The following is a 25,801-nucleotide window of genomic DNA, read 5'->3' as shown; positions in this document are numbered from 1 at the left end:
TCAACACAGAGAAAACAAGTAGTGATTCTACCTCATCTTACTACACTGCTGGACAGTGACTAATGGGGTATGTGGGGGGGACTTGTTGAAGGGGTGAGTCTAGTAAACATAATGTTCCTCATGTAATTGTAGATTAATGATACCAAAAAAAAGCAACTAGAGAAAAAAATAGAACGGCAATTGAGATTTTTTACATCACCTTTGATGACTAGAAGTCTAACATAGGGAGAGTTCTGAAAAAAGCTGCACGTTCATAGGTTCCCTTATTAATGAACCAAATGAAAGAAAGTTTAGCACTTAAGGTGTGAATTTGAAAGTGGATATGGTTACCGTCCAGATCAGGTGCTCCTAACAAATGATCCCATTAACCAAACACCATTTGATGAGTGGTAAGTGTTCCAACCCAGGTGCCAGTGCTAGTGAAACTGAACTCTCAAACTGGGTCCACTGGAATTGAGGGATCTGTACACATAGCAAGAATTGTAGTTCTCAATATGCAAAAGAGTCAAAATATTTTATTTTATTTTAAGTCTATATGGGAAGGTTTTTTTTTAAGTAGAGCTGCACTAGGTGAGATCATTGAATCAGCAAAACTTACTAATGTTACAGCCTTTTCTTTGCTCTACTCTTCTCTATGCCATGTCCACCCAGGGGCCTCGGGCTCTTTCCACCTCTCAGTCACAATAACTTGCTCATAGGTGGAGCCTGATACTAATCACTTATGCCTTTCTTCATGTGGATTAAATCAATGTAATGTTTCTCTAAAAGTTTTTCTATTTAAGCCTTACTTTGAGTTGGGATATCAAAGAGAAAGAAGTATATGTGGCACATTTTTGGCACCCTAAATCTCTACCTGAGTAAATGTCAGTCTCGGTTTTTTTGTTCTTTTAGAGAAAAAATATCCCTATTTAACTTACAGAGTGATAGCAGTGTCTAGACTCTACCTAGACAGATGTGTTATTCATCCACTCACCCCAGCTAAACCACTATTAAACTGCAATTTCAAAGAAGGAACTGAAGCGTTGGGAAATCTGTAATGAATAGCAATCAATCAGCATATAAGGAAATAGACTACATAATCAGTGGAGTTTGTATCTGCCTGTGTGCCTAAGAGGAAGTGCTGGGCAGGGAGTGGTGTATGATAACACCATCTTTTCCCTCTTGTCACCTGCAGCCTCAATACCTTCCATTGTAGTCCCAGGATATACCCAGTCAATTGTGATTAATCCTAAAACAGATCAGCTCTGGAAGGGAGAGGCATGCTTTTCTATTCTCAGTGATCTTAGTTTCAGAGAACCCTTCAGTAAAATATCCTTGTCATACGTTAAAACACAAATTAAGACTCATAAATAAGTCCCAAATCTCATTTCAGTAAATCATTTTCATCTTCTTGCTCACCACTGTGAAGGAGAGAAGAAGTGGTAAAAAGGATCATCAGGATGGAAGGAGTACTAAATCAGCAATGACATCTTATCAGGAAGAAAGAAAGAAAAACTAAAATAAGAGATCATGAACAATAATCATAATTCAAAAATTGAATTATTTAAACAATATACCTGGCAAAATGCTTCCATGTTACATTATTTCAGTTGCTGAATTTGGTCCAAAAGATTGTACTCACAGTTAAAGGAGTGTTACTGATTATTTTTAAGTTCCTCAAAAAGTTGCTAAATTTTATCTGCAGATTCCTTTGGAAACATGTAACCCACAGCCTCTTGACTTCCTTCATTCATTGAAGAAAAATTTAGTCATTACCCAGTGTCACAAGTGTGACTCATGGTGAGGAGGGAAGCTAAGGACTCCTCACACATGTAGGCTCTCAGCTCGACGGAAGCTGAGGCACTGCCACCTCCAGAGGACCAGTGAGGCCCGGCGGCACAACACTCCCTTCCCCAGCCCAGCGGGCAGGTCACAACGGCTTCTGCATCCCAGGTCATCTTTAACAAGGTAACAGATGGCTAAGTTTCGTTGTTTATTTCTAAATTTCTCATGTCCCTCTTCAAACTGTCTTTGATTTTCCTCCCTCTCACAGAATTAATCAAATTGTTTTCATGCTGTGGTTAACTGTTGCTATTAAAAAATGAATCATTATACGTTAGAAGGCTGTGTTGGGCACTGGGTGCATCTCACGGTAGAATGATCTCAGTGTCACTGGGACCCTACCTTGAACTTCCCCAGGTCCCTCTTTGAATGCTCTTTAGCACCCTTGAGTTGCTAAATTTACATCTACTTATTCTCTCTGCACCTACTTGACCTGTGAAAGATTCATAAGATTCATTACCTGTAAATCCTGTAAGTAGTTGGAAACTAGAGGGCTACGGGGATCCAAAAAGAGTAGGAATCTTAGCTGAGTTTCTTACTGGAACAACAGATTTGTTACTAACTAACTGCCTGCAGGTCTGGCCTTTTGTCTAACTGCTCTACCTATGTTATCAGATGTCAGTTGAGGCGGATGCACACACGCACACTAAACTGAGTGAGAAAAATGTCTCCAGGTAGGAAGGAAGCAGGGAAATTCCTCACAGCGCATACTTGATTCCTGGATCCTAGAATGACAGCACTAAACCTGTTTCAGGTATTTACCCTCCATTTTATGATGCAGTGATTGGTCTTGTACCTGAAAGAACTTGGACCTTGGGTCCAAAGTCTGTTTTCATTTTGACTCCCAACATACGCTAGGAAAGGGAAAACGGTGGTTTAGGGGCTTGGCTGCCATATAACCCCCACAGCCCTTGTTAAAACCTTCACGGTTAAAATTATGGTGTGGTGAGCTCCCTCAGTAGTACATTTTTAGTGATTGGGGAAGAAGTTTAAATAAAACACAAATTTAAATTAAAAATAAATTTAGGGTTGTATAAATAGTCCTGAAATGTCTCCTTACACTATTAGCTTAAGGTAAGATTGTACTTTATCTTAGTAGCTCTTGGCATATGTTAGATGTTCTAAGAATAGCCTTGGCTAGATGCTGCATAAAATGAAATTTAAATGTTATATCATCTTTGTATAGTATTTTTTGAGATTTGAAGAGTGTGTCCAATTTTTAGAACAAATCTCAATATTTAAATACAAGAAACAAATTATTATCTCATACATTTCAAATGAGGAAATGAGAAGATTGTCTTAAAATCTTTTCAAACCAATGTCACTTTCTTAAAAACTCAGACCTTTCCTTCTGTTCAAACATAACTGTGGCTGAAAGAAATTATGCTAAATATTTGGACACACTTTCTGTCTGTATTCTAAGTTTTCTTTGAAGCCTTGTAACTATAAGCTATAATAATATACAATATATTATCTTTTGCAGCTAGCAGTTTTTATTCTAGTGACCATAAATAAAGTAACCATGGCTTTAACATGCCAATACTGTCAGGAAGCATACTGTCAAAGTAATAAACCTAAGAGTGACTAAGAATAATTAATTAATAACTACCAGTGTTACAGTGAATTGTAACTAAAGTTTTGAATGAAAGCAAAAGAAAATCAGAGATACTTTTGTCCTTAGGACTAAAATAGCTCAATGTAAATCCATCGGTTCTTCCCTACATTATGAGCAGGCGGGCACCCCTCTGCTAGAGGACTGAGTCTGCAGAAGAAGCCGGCATTTTCCACCCTCATGGGCCCACTACACACAGTGCATGCTGGGTACCTGGAGTCACCTCCCTCCTGGAGGAAGCACAACCCCAGGGAAATGTAGCTGGTGGAGGATCTTCTTCATCCCACTGAGTGAGGGGCTTACATTCCCATGCTGATGAATGACGATGAATACCATCTCAATTATATCAGCAGCAGCAGCACCATCATTGTTAGCAATATTGTAATCAGACCTCTTAACATTTGTTGCTTAATGCAAACATATTTCTGATCCCTTGGCTCCATTAAAAAAATTTTTTGAGAGTTCTGGATACCCAACCTGGAGCATTGTTTTCACAGAAACATAATTCATTTGTCAAAGGAATTAGTGTGTCATTAAGCACAAATTGTTCATTTTTCTTAAAGAAAAGTACATCCAAAAGCTGTGCAAGGCCACCTGAGTTACAAAAAGAAAACAACACAGAATTTCTTACTTCAGTAAAGATCAAAATAAAAAGGACTTTGGTGTGAGTTAAACAGCTTTACAGAATTTAAGTGTACAAGGGACATACATGTCCAGACTGCTGTCAATAGAAAGCTTGTGGAAGAGAACCTCAGAAAGAATATTCTAAAAAGCTCTTGCTAAATGCTCTCTATTTGATGATTTTGGTAAATCACTTAGTTGTGGATTCAGCGTGGGCCACAACTGCAACAAACTGAAAGTAAATAAAGATTCTACAAATTCCTATCAAGCTGTGTGATTAACCAGTTAGTATTACTTTCTAAGATGAGGCCCTTCAGGGAGTTACGTGGAAATAAAATCAAGTCATTTGGGAGGAAATATCTAGAAATAACTGTATTTCTTATAAAAATCATAGCTCACAATGACATTAGTGCATCATTTTTAGTTCTTTTTTATTTAAATTGAGTCATTTACTTTTAAAAGGCAGAAGAAGATGCATAAGAGAAGTAAAATGAAAGTATCTTTTAAAATATTTTTTTACTAGGACAGAAACCCAGGAAGAGAAAGTTAAGAGAAGCAGAAGTGAGCAGGACAGCAGTCGAGTTGCAATATTTTCCTACAGCTGCAGACAGGTGGTTACTTCTAAGCAGTTTGCATAGCAAATGAAAGAGAAAAGTGGTTCTCCTTTCTTGGTTCCTTTTTAATCTTTGTGACATGGTAGAGAATTCGGATAGAGTATTTCATTCCTCCTGTTGACTGATAGTGTGGTAATCTCTCTCTGTGGTTTTCTCTTCTCTTTTTACACAGCTAGGAGTTCAGAGATCAAAATTTTAATTCTATCCACTCTCCGGCAAATGACTTTATTATGACACCCCCTACTTAGCTCACAGAAGTATTTAAGCAATTAAATGAGATAAACATTACTTGAATACTTTTCAAAAAATTTTGATATCTAAATTGGAAATGTGAATATTATATGATGATGATGATTCAGAGGACTCCAAGACAAACCCAGTTATCACCAGAACCCTGGGGTTAGAAGGGAAACTCCCTTCTCCTCTTCCATCTTTCCTTCCCCAATATTTATTTGCTTACTGCCAAATATCACACAAGTAGTACTGGTAGTCTAGAGAAAAGCACTCATAACCCAGACTCCCAGAGCCCAAGGGGGCTCTGGGGGCAGTGGAGCAGAGCATTAAAGCATGAGTAGTGGAATCAAAGTGTCCTGGGTATCAGTCACCAAAATGGCACTACAATTGTATCTTGAGCCCATTAACCTATGTTTCTGAATTGTTTTATCATCTATAAAATGGAGACAATTTTATTGTAAGGTTTATATAAGATAAATATTTATAGATCTTAGCAGTGGGCCTAGAACATGGGAAGTGCTCAATAAACCATAAACTATCACTCCTACCTGATTTAGTCAACTGGGAATCTCAAGTACCATGGATTTTCTACGAGCATATTCTGAATTTTAGAGAGTCAACTGGCCACCCACCTGAAAGGTACACCTTTCCCAGAGGAGTTTATAGAGGCCCAAACTTAAAAGTCTCAGCCAGAATTTAAGCCTCACAAATACTGTGAGTGTTAATTTGGCAATTTCTAAAATTCACAAGTGGCCTTATACATAAATCTGGCTTTGCTCACCACCTCCTATCCTGATGACAAAAGGTCATTTAAAAAAAAAACTCATAGCAAGTAATGCTTATAGCAACATGGCATGAGTAGTATTTACAAGTAACAAAACTTTTCTGGGGAGGGCATAGAGCACTAAACTCACCACTGTGGTGCCACCAAAGAACCAATGACTAAGTTTCTAGAAAAGAAGTTCTAGATGCTGTAAAGTTCTGGGCCCCCAAAGCAAAGAAACTCTGGAGCGGGAGTGACAAAGAAAAAACTGGGAGGGATTTGTCCCCCAGGAGGCATCTGGAGATGATTCTGGTTGTCACAACTGGGGCAGGCGGCTGCTGGCTTCCAGGGGCAGTGGTGATGCTAAATATCCTGCAATGCACAGGACAGACCCTGTAACAAGTAACTGTCTGACCTAAAAGAGCAAAAGTACCAGGGTTGAGAAACCTGTGCTGAGATAAAAGCAATGCACAGAGCGGACCTCACACAAAGTGAGAGCCTTTGATCCTGCCCAAAGGATAAGGTTCTTCCTAAGTAACAGCTTTGGACAATCTATCACAACAGGTGCTCTCCAAAGTTGAAGTTATCATCTCTATTTCACAGACAGGAAAATGAATGCTAAGAAAATATAAGTAATTCACCCAAAGGCCCTCTGATGGTAAAGAAACTGGGACTGAACCTCTCTACTGTCCTGATTCTGAGGCCTGGACTCCAACCCTGCTTTTCTGGGGTGTGTGACTGTCCTTGGCCCTTGCTTCCCACATTACTCCTAGCATTTATTTTGGCTTTAGAAAAATCTCCATGACCAGCAGAGAGGATGCATATTTAGAAGTGTACCTGTCTTGTGCACCGTGGTGTGGGGGCTGTAGATCTGCTTTTCCTTGTCCTGTCCTCAGCCTTGGTGACCCAGAGGCTCACACCACTGTGCACTAACAGGACTGTTAGAGAATGAGGTGCTGCTTGCCTGGAGTTAAAAGATCTGTACTCCAACTTGCAGTTTGTTGTGACATTAATCGGAAGACAGAGCACACTAGCAAACAACCCAAGCAACAAAGGTCGGTGTCCTGAGTGTGACCTGTGAGGCCAGGAGCTGTGTGCAGGTGACCAAGCGGGCAGAGCATGGTTGAGCCAGACCTGTTAGTGGCTGTTACTCATTTACTTCTCAGTGGTCAGTAAATCAACTAGCCATCAATAGGCTTCTGTGTACAGGTCACGTTCCCAGTGACTCTGACCAAGGGCTGCTGCTCAGAGCTAGCATCTTGGCTAAAATACTATTAAAGGTCAAAGGTATGTGCTGGTTTGTGGGCTGACTTGGTCCAATGATTTAGAGGAATGTGAACCTCAGGGATTGAAGAAGAACCTGTATTTTTGGACAATAAGGTTTGAGATAAGGACAGGCTTTGCAAAACTCCAGGTCAAGGTTGACAGTGCCTTGGGTTCAAGCTGCAGGTGGGTCACCAGAAATGACAATCAGCCCAGATGTGTACCTAAGGAGGACAGCCCATTATAATGTGAACCCACCCTTAATGACTAAGAAGCTTTCTGTGTGCTTGTCACCAGAGAAAAATGGCTAGGGATGAAAGAGGCTGAAGGCGGACGGAGAGGCTGAGGGGGAAGGAATGTGACTATTTGGTCTGAGCTTTTGTTTTTCTCTAGTGGTTGTGAAGGTGAACTGACCCATGAGCAGAGAGCAGAAAACTTGGCATCCAAAGTCACTGGATTCTGAAGTCCTGGGGTTTGTATTTTGTGCATGGAACCCAAAGCAGTCAAATGAAACCTTTTCTCAGGAAAAAAAAGTTTTATTTTTCCCTTGCCAAATATTTAAATTTTTATTTTGAAATAATTTCAAACTTTTGTAAAAGTTGAAATCATGGTACAACACAGAAGCCCCAGTATTAACCAACATTCTATCATGTTTACACTTCTTCTCTTTATATACATGTGTTTTAATGTGTTTATTTATTTATATACTTATTATTTCCTGAACTGTTTAAGAGTAAGTTGAAGTCATGGTGCTATCTTTAAATACTTCAGTGTGTGTTTCCTAGAAAGCAAGATATTTCTACATAATCACAGTAAATTATAAAAATTGAGAAATTAATATTAAAGCAATATTATTTATCAGGTCTCCAGAGTTTACTCAACTTTCACTAGTTGACCTAATACTGTTCTTTCTAGCAAAAGAAAAAAATTATTTTCTGGTCCAGAACCACATGTTCAGTTGGGTTGTCCCAGCTCTTCAGTCTCCCTTAACCTAGAACAGTCCTCAGTCTTACTTTTCCTTCATGACTTTAAAGTTTCTGCATACAGGCCATACATGGTGTAGAGATGGAAGATGTGTCCCTATGTGTCCCCATGTTTGATTAGCTTCCCCTGTGAACCAGAGCACTGCTGTGTCCTTCCCAGTGAGCCACACCAGAAGGCACACGATGTTGGCTTGCCCCATGACTAATGGTGTTTATTTTTATTACTTGGTCAAGGTGGTATCTATCAAACTTCTCTACTGTGAAACTACTATTGCTCTCTTTTTAATTAGTATGATTCTTATTGGGAGTTTTTTTGAGATTCATTGTTGTTTCACATCAGAATTTCACCCACTAGTTTAGTTTCTATAGTCATTCTTGCATGAAACAATTGCTACTCTGTCAGTTGCCAAATGCCAATGCCATGATTCCTTTTACATTTATTAGTTGGCATACTAATTCTTCTATAAAATGAGGCAGATAATGTACTTTCTCTAAGAGGTGAGAGGATCAAAGAAGACCCATATGTAAAGGTATGGAGTAGAATGCTTCACAAATGTAAGCCATTTTTTCACTGTTACTCTCCATATTTGCTCCTGGCAAAATATGGCTGTAACACAGTTTCTATGCTCTGCTCTAGGGCACATTAACCCACATGAGTATTTCCCTTCTTTGAGTAATTCCCATGGATTACAATAAAGGTACAGAATCCAATCAGAGAGTATGTTCAACATTTAGTTTTCAATAATTATTCACCAAGACCAGACCTGAGCAAAAAACTACACTAACTGAATTTATAAATGTGAAATTTTCTTAAAATATCTAAATATGAATTTTTGCAAGAGCTAGTTACACCAACACCCACCAAAAATTATAATTTTAATGTATTTATATATTTGAGAAAGACATGGACATTGATTTGCAACAAATCAGTAACTCCTACCCAGGAAAGACTTGGGGAAACTATACCAAATAACTAAACCATGATAATCTAAAAGCTTTAATGCTTTAGAAATAATCATAACTATACCACAAGAATCAACTAGTTTGCTCAAACCTTCCATCTTTTACCACTTACCTATGACTTATGTTTATCAATTGGCAATTCTTTTACCCTTTCTTTCTTTAGCTGTAGATCTCTTGGCAGGGGAAAAAATAATAAAAGCAGAACCCAAAATTTCCTTGAGAAGTGAAGAAGATATATTACACTGAGTTATTTTTTTTACCTGAAATAATCTGTTCCTTTCATTGGGTCCTATGGCTGTGAGTTGGGAGGCCGGGGTCGCCATGATACTCAGACCCGAGGCAAACAAACACCCTCCAGTTCTTGTTTACTTCCTCTTACCAGACGGCTTACTTTTTCCAGCCAGGGTAGCCACAGTAAAAGTGATAGTGTTAGCTGTCTTTGTAAATAACAAACATTGTATTATAAATGGAATATTTTTCCGAAAATAGTCTGAGATCTCTCCCTGCAACAGTTTTACACTTCCAAATTAATATTAAACTCATCTTCAGTGATACAATTTCCTGATTCACCCACAACTGTTATTTTGTAGTCAAACCCTGCAAAACAATCAGTGGAACTTTCAGCATACATTTAAATGGTCAAGACTATAAAATTAATACAGTATTCTTTCCTTAACATGTATTTTAATTCAAAAATAATCATAATATTTCTAAATTGGGGCAGAAAGTATACATGAAATAATAACATTTCCCTAAAATTAAAAAAAATTTGACATATGCTCAGGGGAAATGGAGGTGCAGTGCTCTCAGGAATCCCTCCACCTGTTTGATTTTAGGCCCTAAGCAGTTTGAGCCCTGACAGAATTAGTTTTCCAGGTCATTCTGCAGTAGTCAAAGCCTCACAGTTTGAAAGTATGAATTTGTTTTACTTTGCCTCTGAACATGGGATTATTTTGCGTCACACACAGCTGGCATCAGAGAGGATACAACCTCAACCTTCTTGGCTCTGGTTTGGGATTCTATGACCTTGGCTCCCAGCCTCTTCCTATCTTCTCGCCCTCTTGCAGTGAACTCACTGCTGGCCTCACATTTTCATACTCTCTGCATTGAGTTGTAATAGTCTCAGAGTTGGGTTGAAGTTGGGTTGAATTAAAAAAATGGAAACCAACTTGGAAATATTTTCATAGTGGCAACACCAAAGCACTCCTTTCCCCAACAGTCTGAAAATAATAAAGAATTGGATAAATCAACTAAAACTGAACATTTTCTAGTAGATTTTGTCTATTCTACTCTGGAATTTCCTGAAATAGCAAGAGATCAGATATTCCCATGAGAGCCTCTCTCTCACACAGGTGAATGCACACTTGGGACAAACATCACATTGACCCAATGCCTTTCTGCTGTGGCTCTTCTTTCTCTCTCTCTCTTTCCTATTTCCCTTCTCTATTACTTCATTAGTTTTTACATTACTTTAAAAGAGTAGTTCTTAAATGGCCATCTTAAACTATCCATTCAAATGCATTAAAATATCTCAAGTTCATCAATCTTGGGTTATAATGCTTTGACTGTTCTAATTTGAATTTTTCTTTCTAATTTTGAATACTAAGGACACCATCTTCTTTTATTGTTCAAGAAAGAAGTCTTACTGTCACATACAGGAAAAAATGTTCTTTTGGATATTAGCCATCCTAATCCTCTGTGGTTTTCTATGGAATTATAAAGGACAACTAAGGATTGCAGACATCACTGATAAGTACATTTTCATTACTGGGTGTGACACAGGATTTGGAAACTTGGCAGCCAGAACATTTGATAAAAAAGGATTTCATGTAATTGCTGCCTGTCTGACTGAATCAGGATCAGCAGCTCTAAAGGCAGGAACCTCAGGGAGGCTTCATGCCGTGCTTCTGGATGTGACTGACCCAGAGAATGTCAGGAGGACCGCCCAGTGGGTGAAAAGCCAAGTTGGGGAAAAAGGTGAGTGACATAACAGTGAGGAAAGCGGAGAGGGTATTTTGAAATAACTAAAGCTAAACAAAGTGTGTTCAGATTTTAAACGACCTTTCAAGAATGTGTCTCCTTAATACCAGCTAAGTCCTGGAGAAGACGTGAGAAGTCTTAGGATAGTGCCATGAAGAGTCCCAGTTGTAAGCTCTCCCTGTGCATGAGATGCACGGCCCAAGTTGTCCTCAGTCTCAAGTCCCGTTGGTGAATTTAAAAATAAGATGGAGCTTTTGACTTTTCCTGGTCTTCTCCTGTAATGTGCTACTATAGCCACATACACAACAAAGGAACTTCAGGGTAAAAGCTACAGAAGATCATGGAGCAAGCCTCAAATTGCCATTTAGATACCTGGGACCCACTGCTCATTACAAAATGGTTCCAGAGCTCTCACATTTTCTATGGAAAGGTGGAAAATGGCCTGAGAATATGAGTAAAGGTGTCTTTGATAATCATGGTAGAATAGTGGGCTATTGGACCTCCTGCTGCATGAAATTCTGCTCAGATGGCAGCATTCTTGAAGTAGAAGACTTTTATTGGCTTAATAAAGTTTGAAACAGTCTCATGAATAAAGATATTTGGGTCTACAAAGGAAAAAATAAATGTATATGATTTTTTTTACATTTTCACCATATAGTTGAGATTCTGACCTTCAAAATCAATGGTTTGATAAAGCTCCAGACAATTTTTAATGCTTGAATTCCAAACAAGTTTAACAATATTAAATGATTCCCATGATAAAATATGCCAAGTAAATGATTGGATTTTTTACCAAAAATAAATGTGAACTAGATTGATGTTCCTCTTTGTTATGAAAAACAATTTATAAATATTATCTTGCTTTACCATCTAGCAAGACAGGAGAAACAGACCCATTTACCCTATATCTGAGATTCAAAAGTCAAAAATCTCAGGCAGTGTCAGTATTTGACATTCAGGATCCAAAATAGAGTAACTGTGGCAATGGCTTCCAATAACAGAACTTCAACTATTTCAGCTTAGACCCCCCACCCACCCTCTGTGCTATCAATTTCCAAAACTGTGAATTCTTTCAAAGCAGGAATAAGACTAGAAGGAGAAAATGGAACCATGGTGTAAAGCAATGGCTGTATTTCCATCAAGGATGCCCATATAAGTGCTGCTTTCTACCACAATTTCATCCCTTCTCTCTGTTCTAGGTCTCTGGGGCCTGATCAACAATGCTGGTGTTCTTGGTGTGCTGGCTCCCACCGACTGGCTGACAGTAGAGGATTACAGAGAACCTATTGAAGTGAACCTGTTTGGACTCATCAGTGTGACATTAAATATGCTTCCCTTGGTTAAAAAAGCTCGAGGGAGGATTGTCAACGTCTCCAGCATCAGTGGTCGGCTTGCCTTCACTGGAGGAGGCTATGCTCCATCCAAATATGCAGTAGAAGGCTTCAATGACAGCTTAAGGTAAACCAAATAGGAAATAGCTGCTAACATTTATTGAATGTTTATTATGTACCAGACACTCTGTTGGAGCTTAAAATTATTCCCAAGTTATAGATAATACCACTGAAACTAAGAGAGATTAAGTAATTTGTCCAAGGTCATGCAGTTGGTAAGTGGTAGAACTGAGATTTGCACATAAGTCTAAATCTTTTTTACATTTTGCTTCAGTGCATGATAGTAGTGGTGATTTTGTATTCAACAGGTCAGTTTGTTAAATAGGGAATCATTTTGAGTGGCTAAATCTCCAGTACTGTCAGTTGCAGACACAACAGAACCATCTTATTTTAAACCCTCAGTAGAAAATTATCTGGCAATGTAAATGTAATTATCACAAAGTAATGAGTCAACTATGCAGCTTATTTTTATCTTGTTGCAAGTTCTGGTGACCCAAATCTCTATATATTTCAGATAATATAGCTAAACATTCTTGCCCTAACCCCAAGAACAAGAAAGACAGCTTTCCTCTGATGCTTCCAATCCCAAATGAGATTCAAGTCAGTTTATTAATCAGAGGTGAAGGTTTTGCTCCAGAAAGTACTGGCCACATCTTTTTCCTGTTTGCTATCAGAGAACTTAAGAGCTTGAAAGAAAGAACAATTAAGCAAACAACAGCCCTAACCCTGTGCCTCCAAGCATGGATTTCTTCGGGTTTTTCATTTTTGAGATTCACTGGGCTTCTTGTATCTGTAGATTTATGTCTTTTGTCAAATCTGGAGAGTTTTCAGCCATTATTTTTCAAACATTTTTTTCTTCTGAGACTCCTTAACACAATTAGACATTTTGGTTTTGTCCCACAGATCCCTAAGATTCTATTCACTTTCTCCTTTTACTTTCTGCTGTTCAGCTTGGATAATTTCTAATAATATATCTTCAAATTCACTGACTTTCCTCTATCTCTATTCTGTTATTGAGTTCAGCCAGTAAATATTTTATTTTGGTGATTGTATTTTTCAAGTGTAAGATTTTCATTTGGTTCTTTACCTTTTCTTTCTTTTCTGAAGCTTTCTAACTTTCCATTCACTTACAGATGTAAGTGAATTCACTTTATATCTTTGAGCACCTCTATAATAGCTGCACTAAAAAGTTTGATAAATCCAACATTTGTGTCACCTTGGCATCGGCATCTGTTCATTGTCATTTCCCATGTGAGCTGAGAATTTCCTAGATCTTTTCATGAATTATATGCTGAACATTTGGAATAATAGGAGGCTATGGGTCTTATTTAAATCCTGTGGAGAATATTGATATTTTTGTTTTGGTAGACATCTGACAAGGTTGTATTCAGGTCACAACTGGCAACCATCATTCTATGCTTTGAGATTCCAATACTTGCTCAGTTTTCAAAGCCTTTGCTGTGTTAGTCAAATATGTCTCACATATATACTACACAGTAGCCAGTCTGGGGTATGGAAGATGTCCTGTTCTCTAAGTCAAATCTACACATGCACATATACAGTTAATAAACAATGTTATAGAGTCGCTTTCCTTATTTCCTCTCTGGGATCCCCCCAGTACTTTCTCATTTCCTGAGACTGCCTTTCAGCCAGAAATTACCCCATTTTGCCATCTACTTCCCACATGTGTGACAAGTAAGTGGCCACATGATGAGAGGAAAAAGAGAGAAAAAAAGCAATAGGATTTGCTCCCACCCTCCTGAAACCAATAAACAATAGCTTATAAAAAGAGATTTTAACTAAAGGGTTTGTGGGATTACAATACAGCTATACTGTGCCTGAAATTAAACAATTGTGTTTATTTCTTTCTAAGTCATGGAACTGGAATTGAAAATGGTATTGTATATACACACCACAGTCCAGTTGCAGCTCCATAATTTCAATATGTAGGGTGGTTTAGCGACACCAGTCCAGTTGGGAGAAGCCTAGGGCTTTCTAAAGTTGTATTTGCCCAGTAAGCATACTGGTTTCATACTGATTTTACTTAGTTGAGTGACCTAAAGTTATTTGTCCCTAGATAGTATGTTATTATCATGAATGGGTGAGGAGATGTGTTTTCCCAAACACCCCCTTGGCACTGCAATACTTTCCAAAATTCAAAGGAGATCAGAAGATGGATAAGCAAAATACAATTAAGTTGGAAAATAACCTTTTTCATTTTAATACAAGCAACATAAATTTCAAAATCTTTCAAAGTCAAGCTATTTTGCATTTTTAGTAACATACACTTTAAACCAAACAATAGGTATGTTGCTAGAAAGAAGAACCTAAGATAAATTAAATCACATTTTAAATTCACTAGTAAAGTTCCTTAAAAATCTTATGGTCAAAACCTCTGTAAAATGAATAATTACTTCCTTATATATTCCTTGTAGAAGTATAAATTAAATTTAGGAAATGATTATTCATACAATGGTTTGTAATATATTGGTTTACTTGAAAGAAAGGGGCACCATTCCCCTAAGACCCTACTGCCCAGTAATTGAGACTTTTTGTCTTCTGAGGTGACATGATGAGAGAATTTGTTAAGCAGATTAGTTACATCAGGGATTTTCACATTGTGTCCCTCAGCATAGCCTCCTTTGTGCTGCAATCTCCTCACATTCCTAGAGTGTAGGTAAACTTGTCCATCCAGACCAGTCATTAGTACATTTCACCATCAGGTACTTTGAGTACTGAGAAGAAACCTACCTTTGACCCAAACGCTTGTCAATTTAATGAGAATATGGCTTAGGAGGAACACTGGAATGGGGATGGGTTGCACATATCCCATTCCTGTTCTACCAGTAAACCAGACCTCACTTCACCACCCTGAACCTCAGTTTCCTCATCTATAAACTAAGAGGGTAGAACAAGATGCTCCTTTCTAATGCATCCAATTCTGTGATTCCATTAAAAGATTCATAAGCAGATAGTTACCCATAGCAAACATTCTCCAAATAAACCTGTATGAAACATCTTCAATGGGTTCTTTCCACAGACGGGACATGAAAGCTTTTGGTGTGCATGTTTCATGCATTGAACCAGGATTGTTCAAAACAGGATTGTCAGATCCAGTAAAGGCCACTGAGAAAAAACTCGCCATTTGGAAGCATCTGTCACCAGATATCAAACAACAATACGGAGAAGGTTACATTGAAAAAAGTGAGTTCCTGGGTTGACCCAGGGTCCTTTTGGATTCATTGTACTGGGCAGCATAAAGGAGACTCAAACATAAATGAAAAAATAAGATTCTCATAGTAATACACCAACACTGATCTTAAATATGAATCAGGGATTCCTGTTAATTCAGTGCCATCTCTTGCTTCTTCAAGTATTTATAAACATTTACAGAACATTTACTAAGTGCCAAGTTCTATACTAAGGATCTTATGAATTATGTCACTTACTCCTCAAAAGAACTATAGGACTAGAGGCTTGGAAAGGTGAAATGTCTTCTCCAAGGCCATACGAATCCTGCTGGGCTTGCCTGGACTGGAGCCTATGGTCTTCGCTTCTACACGACCCTCCTCTTTTTGATAAACACCAACCACTCAAGGTTGTGTTCAAGGATTTCTGTATGTTCTGGAATACAAATACTCAGACTCTCACCCTTAACTAGTTTACAATCTAGTTGGCAACAAAAAGTAACCAAGACTGTGCAACAATAGGCTGTAGAGCATGTAAGAAAATTGATCCTTTACTTCTTAGACATAACCCAGGAGCCCGGATGATACTATCTTTAATTGCCCAAGGAATTCAGAACAGGATAAAAAGCACTGCTGGTTAGGAAGCCTTTAGGGGATAGGTCAGGTTTGAATAAGGCGTAAGGGACAGAAAGGAACTATTTGGGAGGGAGCTTCTGGAGCAGGAATGCATAGGGGCGTGGAGATGAGAGAAACATAAGTCATACTGAGTCAGGGATGGAGGAGTGATGATAAAGATTAGATTATGATGACTAACATATAGTGAACATTTACTATGTACTTGTCACCATTCTAAGTGCTTTACATGGACTCTCTCATTGAAAATGCCCAAATAAGCCTTATGAAGTAGACACCACCTTAATCTTCTAGAGAAGAGGCACAAAGAAGTAACTTGCCCCAGGTCACACAGCCAGGAAGTGGAAGAGGCACTGGAGTCCAGGCAGCCTGGTTTCACCACAGGGCACTGCTTTGCAATGAGAGCGAGGCCTGCAAGAGTGGGTCGAACTTCCTGTGTCAGGGCTCCACCACCACTTGAAAACGCCTAGCTCTGTAAAGTTCACTTGCTATTGCTCAAACACTTAGCTCCTGCTTTGAGCTGAGCAGGGCCTCACCAGGATGTGTGTCTTTTTAACCCTCCAAACTGTGATTCTGCCTCTTCAACTGTGGGCTTAGTAAGACAGCCGACTGTAGTGAAGTTCAAGGCCAGGAGTTTTCAAGGTGGAGCCAAGAGCCAAGTCAAATCCATCTGAGGAGGTTTTTAGAATAGCTGACACCCTCAGCCATCTCTCCTGTACACACACACACACACACACACACACACACACACACACACACACACACACGCAGACAGACAGCAACTAGAATGTCTGGTTTGACAAACCTCCCAGGGCTGATAGGTCACTATAGGCTTAGAACCATTGCCATATTGTGCTCCGTTTCTCATTTAGTTACCAACTCTAAAGGTTCTAAGTAGGTTCAGAAACAAACTCCCTCATTTAAAAGAGCTTTTTCTATTTGTTATTGACATTGATGCTTTCTAAATGCCAATAAATGTATCATCAATTTCAATCTCATAATTATTTTTGACTTGGCCTCTGGTTCAGGTGTCCTGTCTCAGAAGTAGGAAAAGTCTTTTAGTTCAATTTTGCAAACTGGTTGTTCTTGTTATTAGAGTTTTCCATGTCAGGACCTGGAGTTCAGCAAGGCTCATAGTTCCAAAGTAGACCACAAATTTAAGCTCATCTTTCTTGACTTTCCAGGGTGGAGTAGGAGCAGTTTAAGATAGCCACTAAGTCTTGCTAGGGAACCTCAGTTGGGCTCTTTGGAGAAGTTGAGAAGTTGTGGTTACTGGGACCTGAAGTTCAAAGGAAGATTTAAAATAATAGGTTGTGCCTTGAGAAGACCCAGCTCAGGTATGTTTGAAGAGCAGAGGAGGGGTGCTCCAGGCCATCACCGACCCCTCGGTGGGATGCCTGCCTCACTAGAGGTCTCTTGGCTCATCACCCAAACACTTCATCTGTCTGAGAACCGGTATGTTGAGCTTCCTGAGTCAGGGCTTGCTGCAATGATTCTCTCTTTATTCACTGAATTACAGAGGCACATGGAATATGAGGGTGTGTAAGCACATGCATAAACACACATGCACACCCACATATCCCATAAACATTGTACTGCCTTCAAACAAATTCAGAATCAAATCCTTAACTTCCCGGGCCCAAGGGTCTCACAGGCTTTATGAAGTATCATTACCTCACTGCTTTAAAGTAGGGCTTCTCAAAGTTTGGTCCCTGGACTGGTGCCATCATTATCACCCAGAAAATTGTTAGAAACACAAATTCTTGGGCCCCATTTTACCCCTATTGAGTCCAAAAATGGAATTGGGACCCAGAAATCTGGATTAATAGGCCTTCTAGGAGATTCTGCTACCCATTTAAGCTTGAGAACCAGGGGTCTAAAGAAAGTCCTGCCACATCCTTTTCTGAGGAATAGATAGAAAATTTTTAAAAATTCCCACACATGCATCCTTCCCTTTGTTCCCTAACCTCACATACTCCCTTCCTCATTCTTCCAAAGAATAACGTACTTTTGTCTCTTTTTAAAGGTCTCCACAAACTGAAAGGCATTACATCCTTTGTGAACATGGACCTGTCCCTGGTGGTGGACTGCATGGACCACGCACTCACAAGTCTGTTCCCTAAGACCCGTTATGCTGCTGGAAAAGATGCCAAGACTTTCTGGATACCTCTGTCTCACATGCCAACAGTTCTGCAAGACTTTTTATTATTGAAACAGAAAGCAGTGCTGGCTAATCCTAAAGCAGTGTGACTCGGCTGACTACAAATGCCTGCCCCCAGATGTAAGATTGTCTAGTTTCAAAGGACACATATTCTTTTTTGACCTCATTCCTTATCTAATCCAATCTGGACTCATTTAGATTAGGCTTCTGTTGAAGAATGAAGGTCCCACTTTGATGTCTCAAGGGCTCCTTCTCAAGCCTTCTATGAAAAGAAGGTCAGAGATGGCCCCTGGCCAATATTTAGGCTTTGCCTGCTTAGTATGATGCAAGGGAAATTGCAGCTTTCCCATCCAAAATGATCTCCACCACTGGCTACCTCATGCTCCAAGTCCATACCACTTAAATTCCTGAATGTTAAATATTTGACACTATCAAAATATTAAGAGATAAGTAGGATACTATCATACATGAATTAGATGTGTTATCTTGCTGAGAACAACACTGAAGGACTGGACCTCAGTTCTGTGTGGGGGCAGGAGAAGGAAGGGCAATGAGGCATTTTGTGACGGCATGAGCTAAGGGGCAGCACAAACACGGTAGGGGGGACTGCAAAAAGGAGGGAAGGAGAAGATGACTTAGGAAAAGAAACAGGTTTGTAAGTGGAGGAGGCGAGCTTCCAAGGCAAGCCTGCCTCCTCCAGAGGGAGCTGTGGGGACCAGGCAGCCGGCTCAAGGCCGCTGTGGACACTGCTGCACGCACAGCTGCCTGTGGGAAGACGGTGACAACAGAGTGACCAAGCATTCTTGGAGAAGAAAGGAGGATATTTATATTTATTCTGGTGGCTATAAATATAACAAGACCCAGAATATCTGATATGATTTAATATCAGAGATGGAATGGAATCCTGTACTAGAGATGTCCCTGAAGGCCATGAAGATACAGAACTAAATTAGAAGACTCCCTTCAGCCTGAAGTTTCAGTGAGAGCAGGTCTGCTCCTTGCTTGCACTCATGGTTCTAAATCGGGCTGGTCCTTGGCCCACAGCCCATCCAGAGAGACAGTTTAGAAAACCAAATGCTTCCCCAGTTTCCAGCACTCAGTATTATTCACAGAAGTTGGTTTATATTTATGTGAAAAAGCTGGGAGTGTCAAAATTCAACATTTGTTGTAGAATATTATAGGGTGAAAGAGCCAGAGAAATTATCTAGCACACACACACACATGCACACACACACACAGTCATTGTGAAAAAAATATTTATCTCCTGCTTGAAGCCATGTCCATTTGATGACATCAATAATTATATTCATTTTCATTCACCTTTCTGGAGACATCTGCTTATGAGGTAGTTTCCTCTTTTCAGATTTACAACATACTGACGACTTTGAAAAATGAAATTTCCAATGGTGTCCATTCACTTGGACATATTTCATCATTTTGAGGGAAGATACACTCATCCTTTAAGCATGAAAATGAAGAAAATCACAGCAAGAATCAGAAGAATTCTCAGGCAAAGTTCCCTAAACTATTGTCACTATCTACCTGTGAAGTCGTCTCTCTCTTGGCCCAGCCCCAGAGAAGTTCACCAGTAAATCTCTGATTTCTTCTGGTTTCAGTCAGCCACCTATGGGTCAGGTGACTGTCACTCAACCTGTCCTTGGAGCAGGAGTCCCTCAGTGTTGTTTGCTGGAGCTGCCCCTTCTCCCCCTTGAATTCCCATTTCCTGGCTTCATTTCACTGCTTTGAGAATGTCTGCCTTGCTGCTGCTCCCTAACCTTCCAGGCCTCCAGGGCTACCAGGACTTTGGAACCTGCAGAAACCTCCTTTGCTGAATTTCCAACCATTCTAGTCATGTTGTCGAGCCTAATGGCGTCATCCCCTTTGTGTTGCCTGGAGCCAGTTCCTTGCTCATTTCCCCAACACCTACCATTGGTGACTCCCTGTTTCATCCAACCCAAAAACACTCTTCTTGAAAGAATGCTCCCAAATATAATACAGTATCATCTCAAAATAAAACCAAGAAACTTTTAGAGCTTTTTGTTTTTATTTTTTTATTATTTTTTTACTTTTAGAGATTTTTAAACCAAATGAGAAGGTCGGGTGTTCGGGGTATATAGGCATACTCTCAAAGCACAAGACCCAGGAGGGAGGCAAGGAAGGAAGTGGGGAAGTCAGAAGGTCACTGCATCATGAGTCTGAATCTCTCCATTTTGCCATTGCTTCTTGTATTCTGTCATCTTGGAAAAAATATCATATTTTTATCTGTAATATTTTGGGGGACATGTGCTGGGCATTCTGCTAGGTACTGGCCTATTATTCCTAAGCAAGGAACAAAACGTGCAGGATCTCTGACTTCACAGAGCTTCACATAAATCCATCCAAATCAGGATGTCTTAGAGGAGCTTCTCCAGGAAAACATAGTCAAGCTAATTCGAAATGCTGTGCTCTGCCACCAGTGGAATAGAGGATCCTTCCCCACTGAGAACCTGCCAGACTTTCCCTCTGATCTGATCTAAAAATCCACCTGAGCTCTCTATCCCTCTACCTGTTAGTCCACAACATATTCAAGTCTGGAATTTCCATCTCCCTTGCTCCTACTACACTTTCCTAGTCCAGCACCAACTATTATCAGTTTTATGAGTCTCAAGTCCATCTCTAGCACTATCATCTGTTCAAGTTCCCATCATCTCTTATCTCAGCTATAGCATATTTACCCTTGTGTGCTTTCAATGTCTCCTCACTACAGTCAGACTTGTCTAAATTAAAATCCAATCATTCTGTTCTTCCCACCACGACTTTCTTAACTCCTACAGTGTGTTCCCATTGCACTTTGGCTAAGGACTAAAATGTATAACATAAACTAAATTACCCAGCACTCCTCACTCACCTCATTTTAGGTTACTATCCTCTGTATTTTACCATCCTCAGGGCCTCTCTCAGGAGAGAAGGGAGAAATAACTGCTGTTTCAGCAACGATCATATAGTCCATGTCCATTGAGCCTTTAAAATGAGCCAGGGTCCACTAAGAGTACTTCCATGCATTTCTCATGCAATCTTTATAACTTTCATACAACAGCTAATTCTGTTGCCCCATATTACAAATAAAGAACCTAATATCCAAGATTCTCTCAACTCTAACTATCTATTGATTCTTTAATTCCCCCTTGGTAAAATGTTAGTTCTAAGGAAAGAAAGGAAAGGAAAAAGAAAAATTAGCAGATTTTAAAACCCAAAATACTTTCTTATAAGTCTTTCTGGAACTCTGGAGCCATCTTAAATGAAAGACTACAGTCTGAGTGCTGAAAACATAAGGAAAGTCCCCTGGCCAGTGATTCTGCAGGTACCTTCTCCATGTTCTTGAGCCCTTGAGAGAAATGATGGGTAAGAGTATGCAGGCTCTCCTTATTTTTGTACTCTCTCTCCACCTGTTGCTGCTAACACCCATCTTAGAAATGACTTTTTCCTCATGAGCAGAAATACAAACAGATCCTGTTATACTTCACTAATTCCAATGCTCATTCTGAATGGGATAAATAAAAGCATCTGGTCAGGAAGCTCTCCTAGTTCCCAAGCCTTCTTTGGTACCCCGCCCAACACCAGCTGCTCCTTCACCTACAGAGTAGAATGCATGGAGTCTGACCTGAGTTCTGCCCCGAAAGGAACACTCTTTTTATTGTTGTTCATGAAGACACAGAGGCAGGTTTGCTAACCCAGCGGGATAATACATAAAATAGAATTCTGGTTTTAAATGCTTCTGTGACTTCTAACCATGGGTGCACAAGATGAAATGACATAGGAAAAGATGCAGGGCTCTGCGTGGTTCCAGAAAAAGCAAGCATAGGATTCAAAACCACATCATGGAAATGACTGAGGCATTTTATGCAATAGTGAGCTCAAAGTGAATCAACAGTGTGATGTGGTGGTATAATGTAACCACCCACATCCCTCCCTTCATGTCCACAAGGGAAAAAAAAAGTAAATGATGCTTTGATCTTGGTTTAAATTTTAAATTTACAACATACGGTTTAAGGCTGGTAATGGCTATGTCTACTCCCAACTGCTCAGAGCACTGGTAAAATTTGCCTTCACTGTTGGGAACCTCAGTCTCATACAGCCACAGATGTTCTGAAGAGGATGGCCAAGAGATCAAGGTTAGCTGAAGGCTTTGGGGTTATTTATTTGGAAGAGCCTGAGGAGAGATAGGGCAGCCAAGCGAAAGGGCCTCCTGGGAAACAGGCATTACACTCACTCCAGGTGGCATTAAATCCAGGTAGGGCCAGGGTCATGGGTAGAAGTTACATGGAGTTCAAGTTCAGCCCCAGTGAGTAGAAGGTTTTGCCAGGAAGAACTCCGTTGAAGGGCACACACCGCTAGTGGGTGCGCACAGGAAGGACAGTCCTCGGAGATGCTGGCGAATGGATGGATTCAAGTGATACGGGGCCAGGGTGGCTGACATGGTGGGCATTTGAAGACTCTGGCAAACCTAAGTTTCTGTGACTGAGGCAAGGGGCTTTCCTCAGGTATGGCAATAAACGGCTGAGAGTTTGCAGTCCCTAAAGCTTGAGGAAGCAAACAGCCAGGCAGCTCTCACTGCACTTCTCACAAGGTCTGATAGAGATAGAAGAGGGGTCCTCAAAAGGAAACTAATAGACTTCTGCATGAATTTAAGCTAAACTCTAGCGCATGCCCACAGGCAGTCCCACCATTAGCACAGAGAAAAGGAGGCTGACAGGATTCTTAGAACCTCCAAGGGGCTTGGAAACTGTGCATGCCTGACAAGCATAGTGCCTGTGCAGTCAGCCGAACCATGGGGCTATCTTTTTTAAATAAATTAAACTATGCAAAGCATGGACAGTGAAAACCTACTTTTCCTCCCATGAGATCTCTAGTCATAACTAGGAGCTTCTCATGTGTCCTTACTGAGATGTGTGGGTAAATAATAGGTACAGATATCCTCCTTGAAGGTGTTTTACACACTTTTCTCCATAATATTTTACATTTTAATGAACAAAAGAGTAGAACCTTTAAAACAAATATTTTTAGTTTCTTTTTTAAATCTGATGCAGCCTTAGGCAATAGGTAGGTAGGATTCCATCATTTTACTTCTTCAGTACCTGCCTTAAATCATGGTGCTATTATTTCATTTGATACATCTTAAAGCTTGTATTTCCTACACCCTGGTTTCCTCTCTAATTTAGTGCTGCAATGCCCCTTACCCTGGTAAAATAAGAGGAGGAAATTGTGTTGATTGTCAGCAGTTCATAAGAGTTTAACACTGTTTATCAACATCAGCAGTTACAAGTGGAGTCACCTGATGCACTAATAAATGATTCTGAAGGTAAGTTGCTCCTCTATGAGAAGTAAATTAAATTCATTAGGAAGCCAAATAGAAAACACTACATCCTCCTTTGGGGATACCTAATTCCTGAATAGTGTTTGGTTCACTAAGAATCCATTACATGTCATCAGCAGTGAAGAGCTTCTGTAACTTAGGTACTGACTAAAACCTTCCTTTTCGTTCTTTATTTCTTAAACCTGTTCTTTCTGTTTTTGTAGGTGAGCACCCAGAGATCCTTTTACTTGACTATTGGCTAAAAGTAGCAAATGAAGCATTAATAAAGCTGCCGTTTGACTCCAAAAGCTAACTTGGGCACTTCCAAGTGCCATGGGATAGTAGATTCACAATGATGACTTTTCCTTTGAAATGACAGAGGAGAGCTCCTATGGGTTGAATTATGTCCCCTCCAGTACATCAAGATGAAAGGGCCTTTACAAAGGTAATCAAGTTAAAGTGAAGTCACTAAGGTGGGTCTAATCCAATATGACAGGTGTCTTTATTAAAAGGGAATTCTGGATACAGAGATAAATACACACATAGAGGAGACAATGTGTAGACACAGGGGGAAGACAGCCATCTATAAGCCAAGGAGGGAAGCCACTCAGGTTGTGGTCTTGACTATGGAGCCATGTGATGGTCCTAACAGGACCTTGTTTGGGAAGAATTATGGAGTAAAAGCAATCCATAGGAGCTCATATAGTACAACTTCTTGCCCCTAAGCCTCTTTCCCAGATGAGTACCTTTTAAAAATTTGCATATATCTGTCTAGAAGTGCTTTACAGTGGTTAAGAACAGACTTGGATCAAGCTGCTGAAGTCAAAACCCAGCTCTGCCCTTAGCATTGGCTTCACCATTGGCAATTTATTAATTTCTCTAAACCTGTTTCCTCATCCGTAGGTAATGAGATAGTACCTATCTCATACAAAATTAAATTAGTGAATGCATGTCAGAGCTTAGCACAGTGCTTAATAAATGTTAACTATTGTTATTGTTTATTTCAGTTTAGGTTCATGGCAGAACTTAACCTGCAGGTCAAACCCCTCTGGGTCTCTTGTTTGAATGAACTGGCCAAAGGCAAGGACAAGAGCAATATTCTGACTTTTGTTCTTCCTCATTTTAAAAGCTAAATGTGACAAGAAGGCATCGGATCTACAGCAGAGCACGCAGAATGATGAAAGAGAGGAGAGCCAAGACCTGTGGGAAAAAACAGCCACACAGAACATCCACAAGTCGCCATTCCATCAGCGTCTGCTCTGTGGAAAGTCCTCTCTGAAGTGCTGTGACTACAGAGGGCTGGAGGCCAAAGATGGGGGGCTGGACTGACAAGGCCTTCCGTTAAATAGAAAGGTGTTGGAATTGAGTGGCAGAGTTGCAAGGTCCTTCAGATCCCTCACCCATAGTCTATTAAAAAAGAAAGGGCAGAAGCACTGAAAGGAGGTTTTGGGGAGTTTTGTCATATGTGCAACAGAGGAAGGTTCAAATAAGACATACATGGGCTTCCTCTACAGTGAGAAAGATAAGACAGTTCTGTTATGTAAAAGGAAGATTGATCCCAGATAATGACAGATAGAAACTAAGATCAGGGATCAATTTATCATCCCTGAAGAGTTCCAGAAATAGGATGATGATGATAATGATGTTAGTAAATTTTGAGCAACTGATACATGCATGACACCATTAGTTATTTTGCATACATGATTTGGTCCTCCCAACAACCTGGCAAGATGGTTCAGAAGAAGAGTAGAGCTCAGTGGGCACTCAGCTCACCCAGCATCTAGAGCAGGAATAGCAGTTAGAACTGTCAGTCTCTACTTTGGACATCTGCCTAGAGGCAGGACCCCTTTTTGCTCTGTGAATATATATTTTTAGAACATCCATGCCACAGCAATGACAAGTTTTATCTTACATCAGTAAATTAGTTTCACTTGGTCTTTCATATAGAGTTCTGAACTGTGAGAACTATCATCAAAAATAGCCATCACAATCATCTTGGTGTGAGAACACGTTCTTATACAAAATTTTGGGAATTTGGGTCTGAAACTGATCATTTTTGTGCTACCTTAAACTTGCTAAAATCATTGATTTTTCTCCCAGGTAATGACATAGCATCATTTCCCCCTTGTCCTTTTCCAACACAATGTAATGAAATAGTGGAAACACTGTGGTCTAGTTTTGACTTGAGCCATCACACTCCACACACAACTCTATGACAAGGGTTCTATAGATTTAAAAAGTG

The 25,801-nt window shown here is 39.8% G+C and overlaps 2 protein-coding genes across 8 annotated transcripts in view; one reads left to right on the top strand and one right to left on the bottom strand.

The window, feature by feature from the left end:
• ABCB11 (ATP binding cassette subfamily B member 11) overlaps nucleotides 1-25,801 on the bottom strand; it is a 223,665-nt gene that overhangs the window by 177,125 nt on the left and 20,739 nt on the right. Inside the window, exon 1 of one of the 4 annotated variants that reach the window (XM_073218734.1) lies at nucleotides 6,503-7,302. The exons of the other annotated variants lie outside the window; for them this stretch is intronic. The gene's annotated coding sequence lies outside the window, so the exon portion shown is untranslated. Of the gene's footprint in view, nucleotides 1-6,502; nucleotides 7,303-25,801 lie in introns of those variants that run through there. 4 annotated transcript variants of the gene reach the window in all.
• DHRS9 (dehydrogenase/reductase 9) lies at nucleotides 1,750-20,257 on the top strand. 4 transcript variants are annotated; one of them, XM_017676285.3, is made up of 6 exons: nucleotides 1,751-1,947; nucleotides 10,482-10,851; nucleotides 12,054-12,312; nucleotides 15,286-15,449; nucleotides 18,093-18,347; nucleotides 19,591-20,257. In XM_017676285.3, the coding sequence occupies exons 2-5, from the start codon at nucleotides 10,539-10,541 to the stop codon at nucleotides 18,314-18,316; spliced, it is 960 nt and encodes a 319-aa protein (XP_017531774.2). In that variant the 5' UTR covers nucleotides 1,751-1,947; nucleotides 10,482-10,538; the 3' UTR covers nucleotides 18,317-18,347; nucleotides 19,591-20,257. The 4 variants fall into 4 exon arrangements, with proteins under 4 accessions (XP_073074843.1, XP_017531774.2, XP_017531755.2 ...); XM_017676266.3 differs by adding an exon at nucleotides 7,322-7,400 and having other exon boundaries at nucleotides 18,093-20,257; XM_073218742.1 differs by having other exon boundaries at nucleotides 1,750-1,947; nucleotides 10,508-10,851; nucleotides 18,093-20,257.

The sequence above is a fragment of the Manis javanica genome, chromosome 12 (genome assembly GCF_040802235.1).
Source record: "Manis javanica isolate MJ-LG chromosome 12, MJ_LKY, whole genome shotgun sequence".
NCBI classification, from domain to species: domain Eukaryota; kingdom Metazoa; phylum Chordata; class Mammalia; order Pholidota; family Manidae; genus Manis; species Manis javanica.
Note: the sequence above shows the minus strand (reverse complement) of the source record. Positions and strands in the feature narration are given on the sequence as shown.

What these genes read in the sequence shown, in the direction of transcription:
- DHRS9 (XM_073218742.1), top strand. Translation starts at nt 10,539, where the DNA reads ATGTTCTTTTGGATATTAGCCATCCTAATCCTCTGTGGTTTTCTATGG. An exon ending in AAGCCAAGTTGGGGAAAAAG is followed by an intron (nt 10,852 to 12,053) that starts GTGAGTGACATA and finishes TCTCTGTTCTAG; the next exon opens with GTCTCTGGGGCCTGATCAAC. An exon ending in GGCTTCAATGACAGCTTAAG is followed by an intron (nt 12,313 to 15,285) that starts GTAAACCAAATA and finishes TTCTTTCCACAG; the next exon opens with ACGGGACATGAAAGCTTTTG.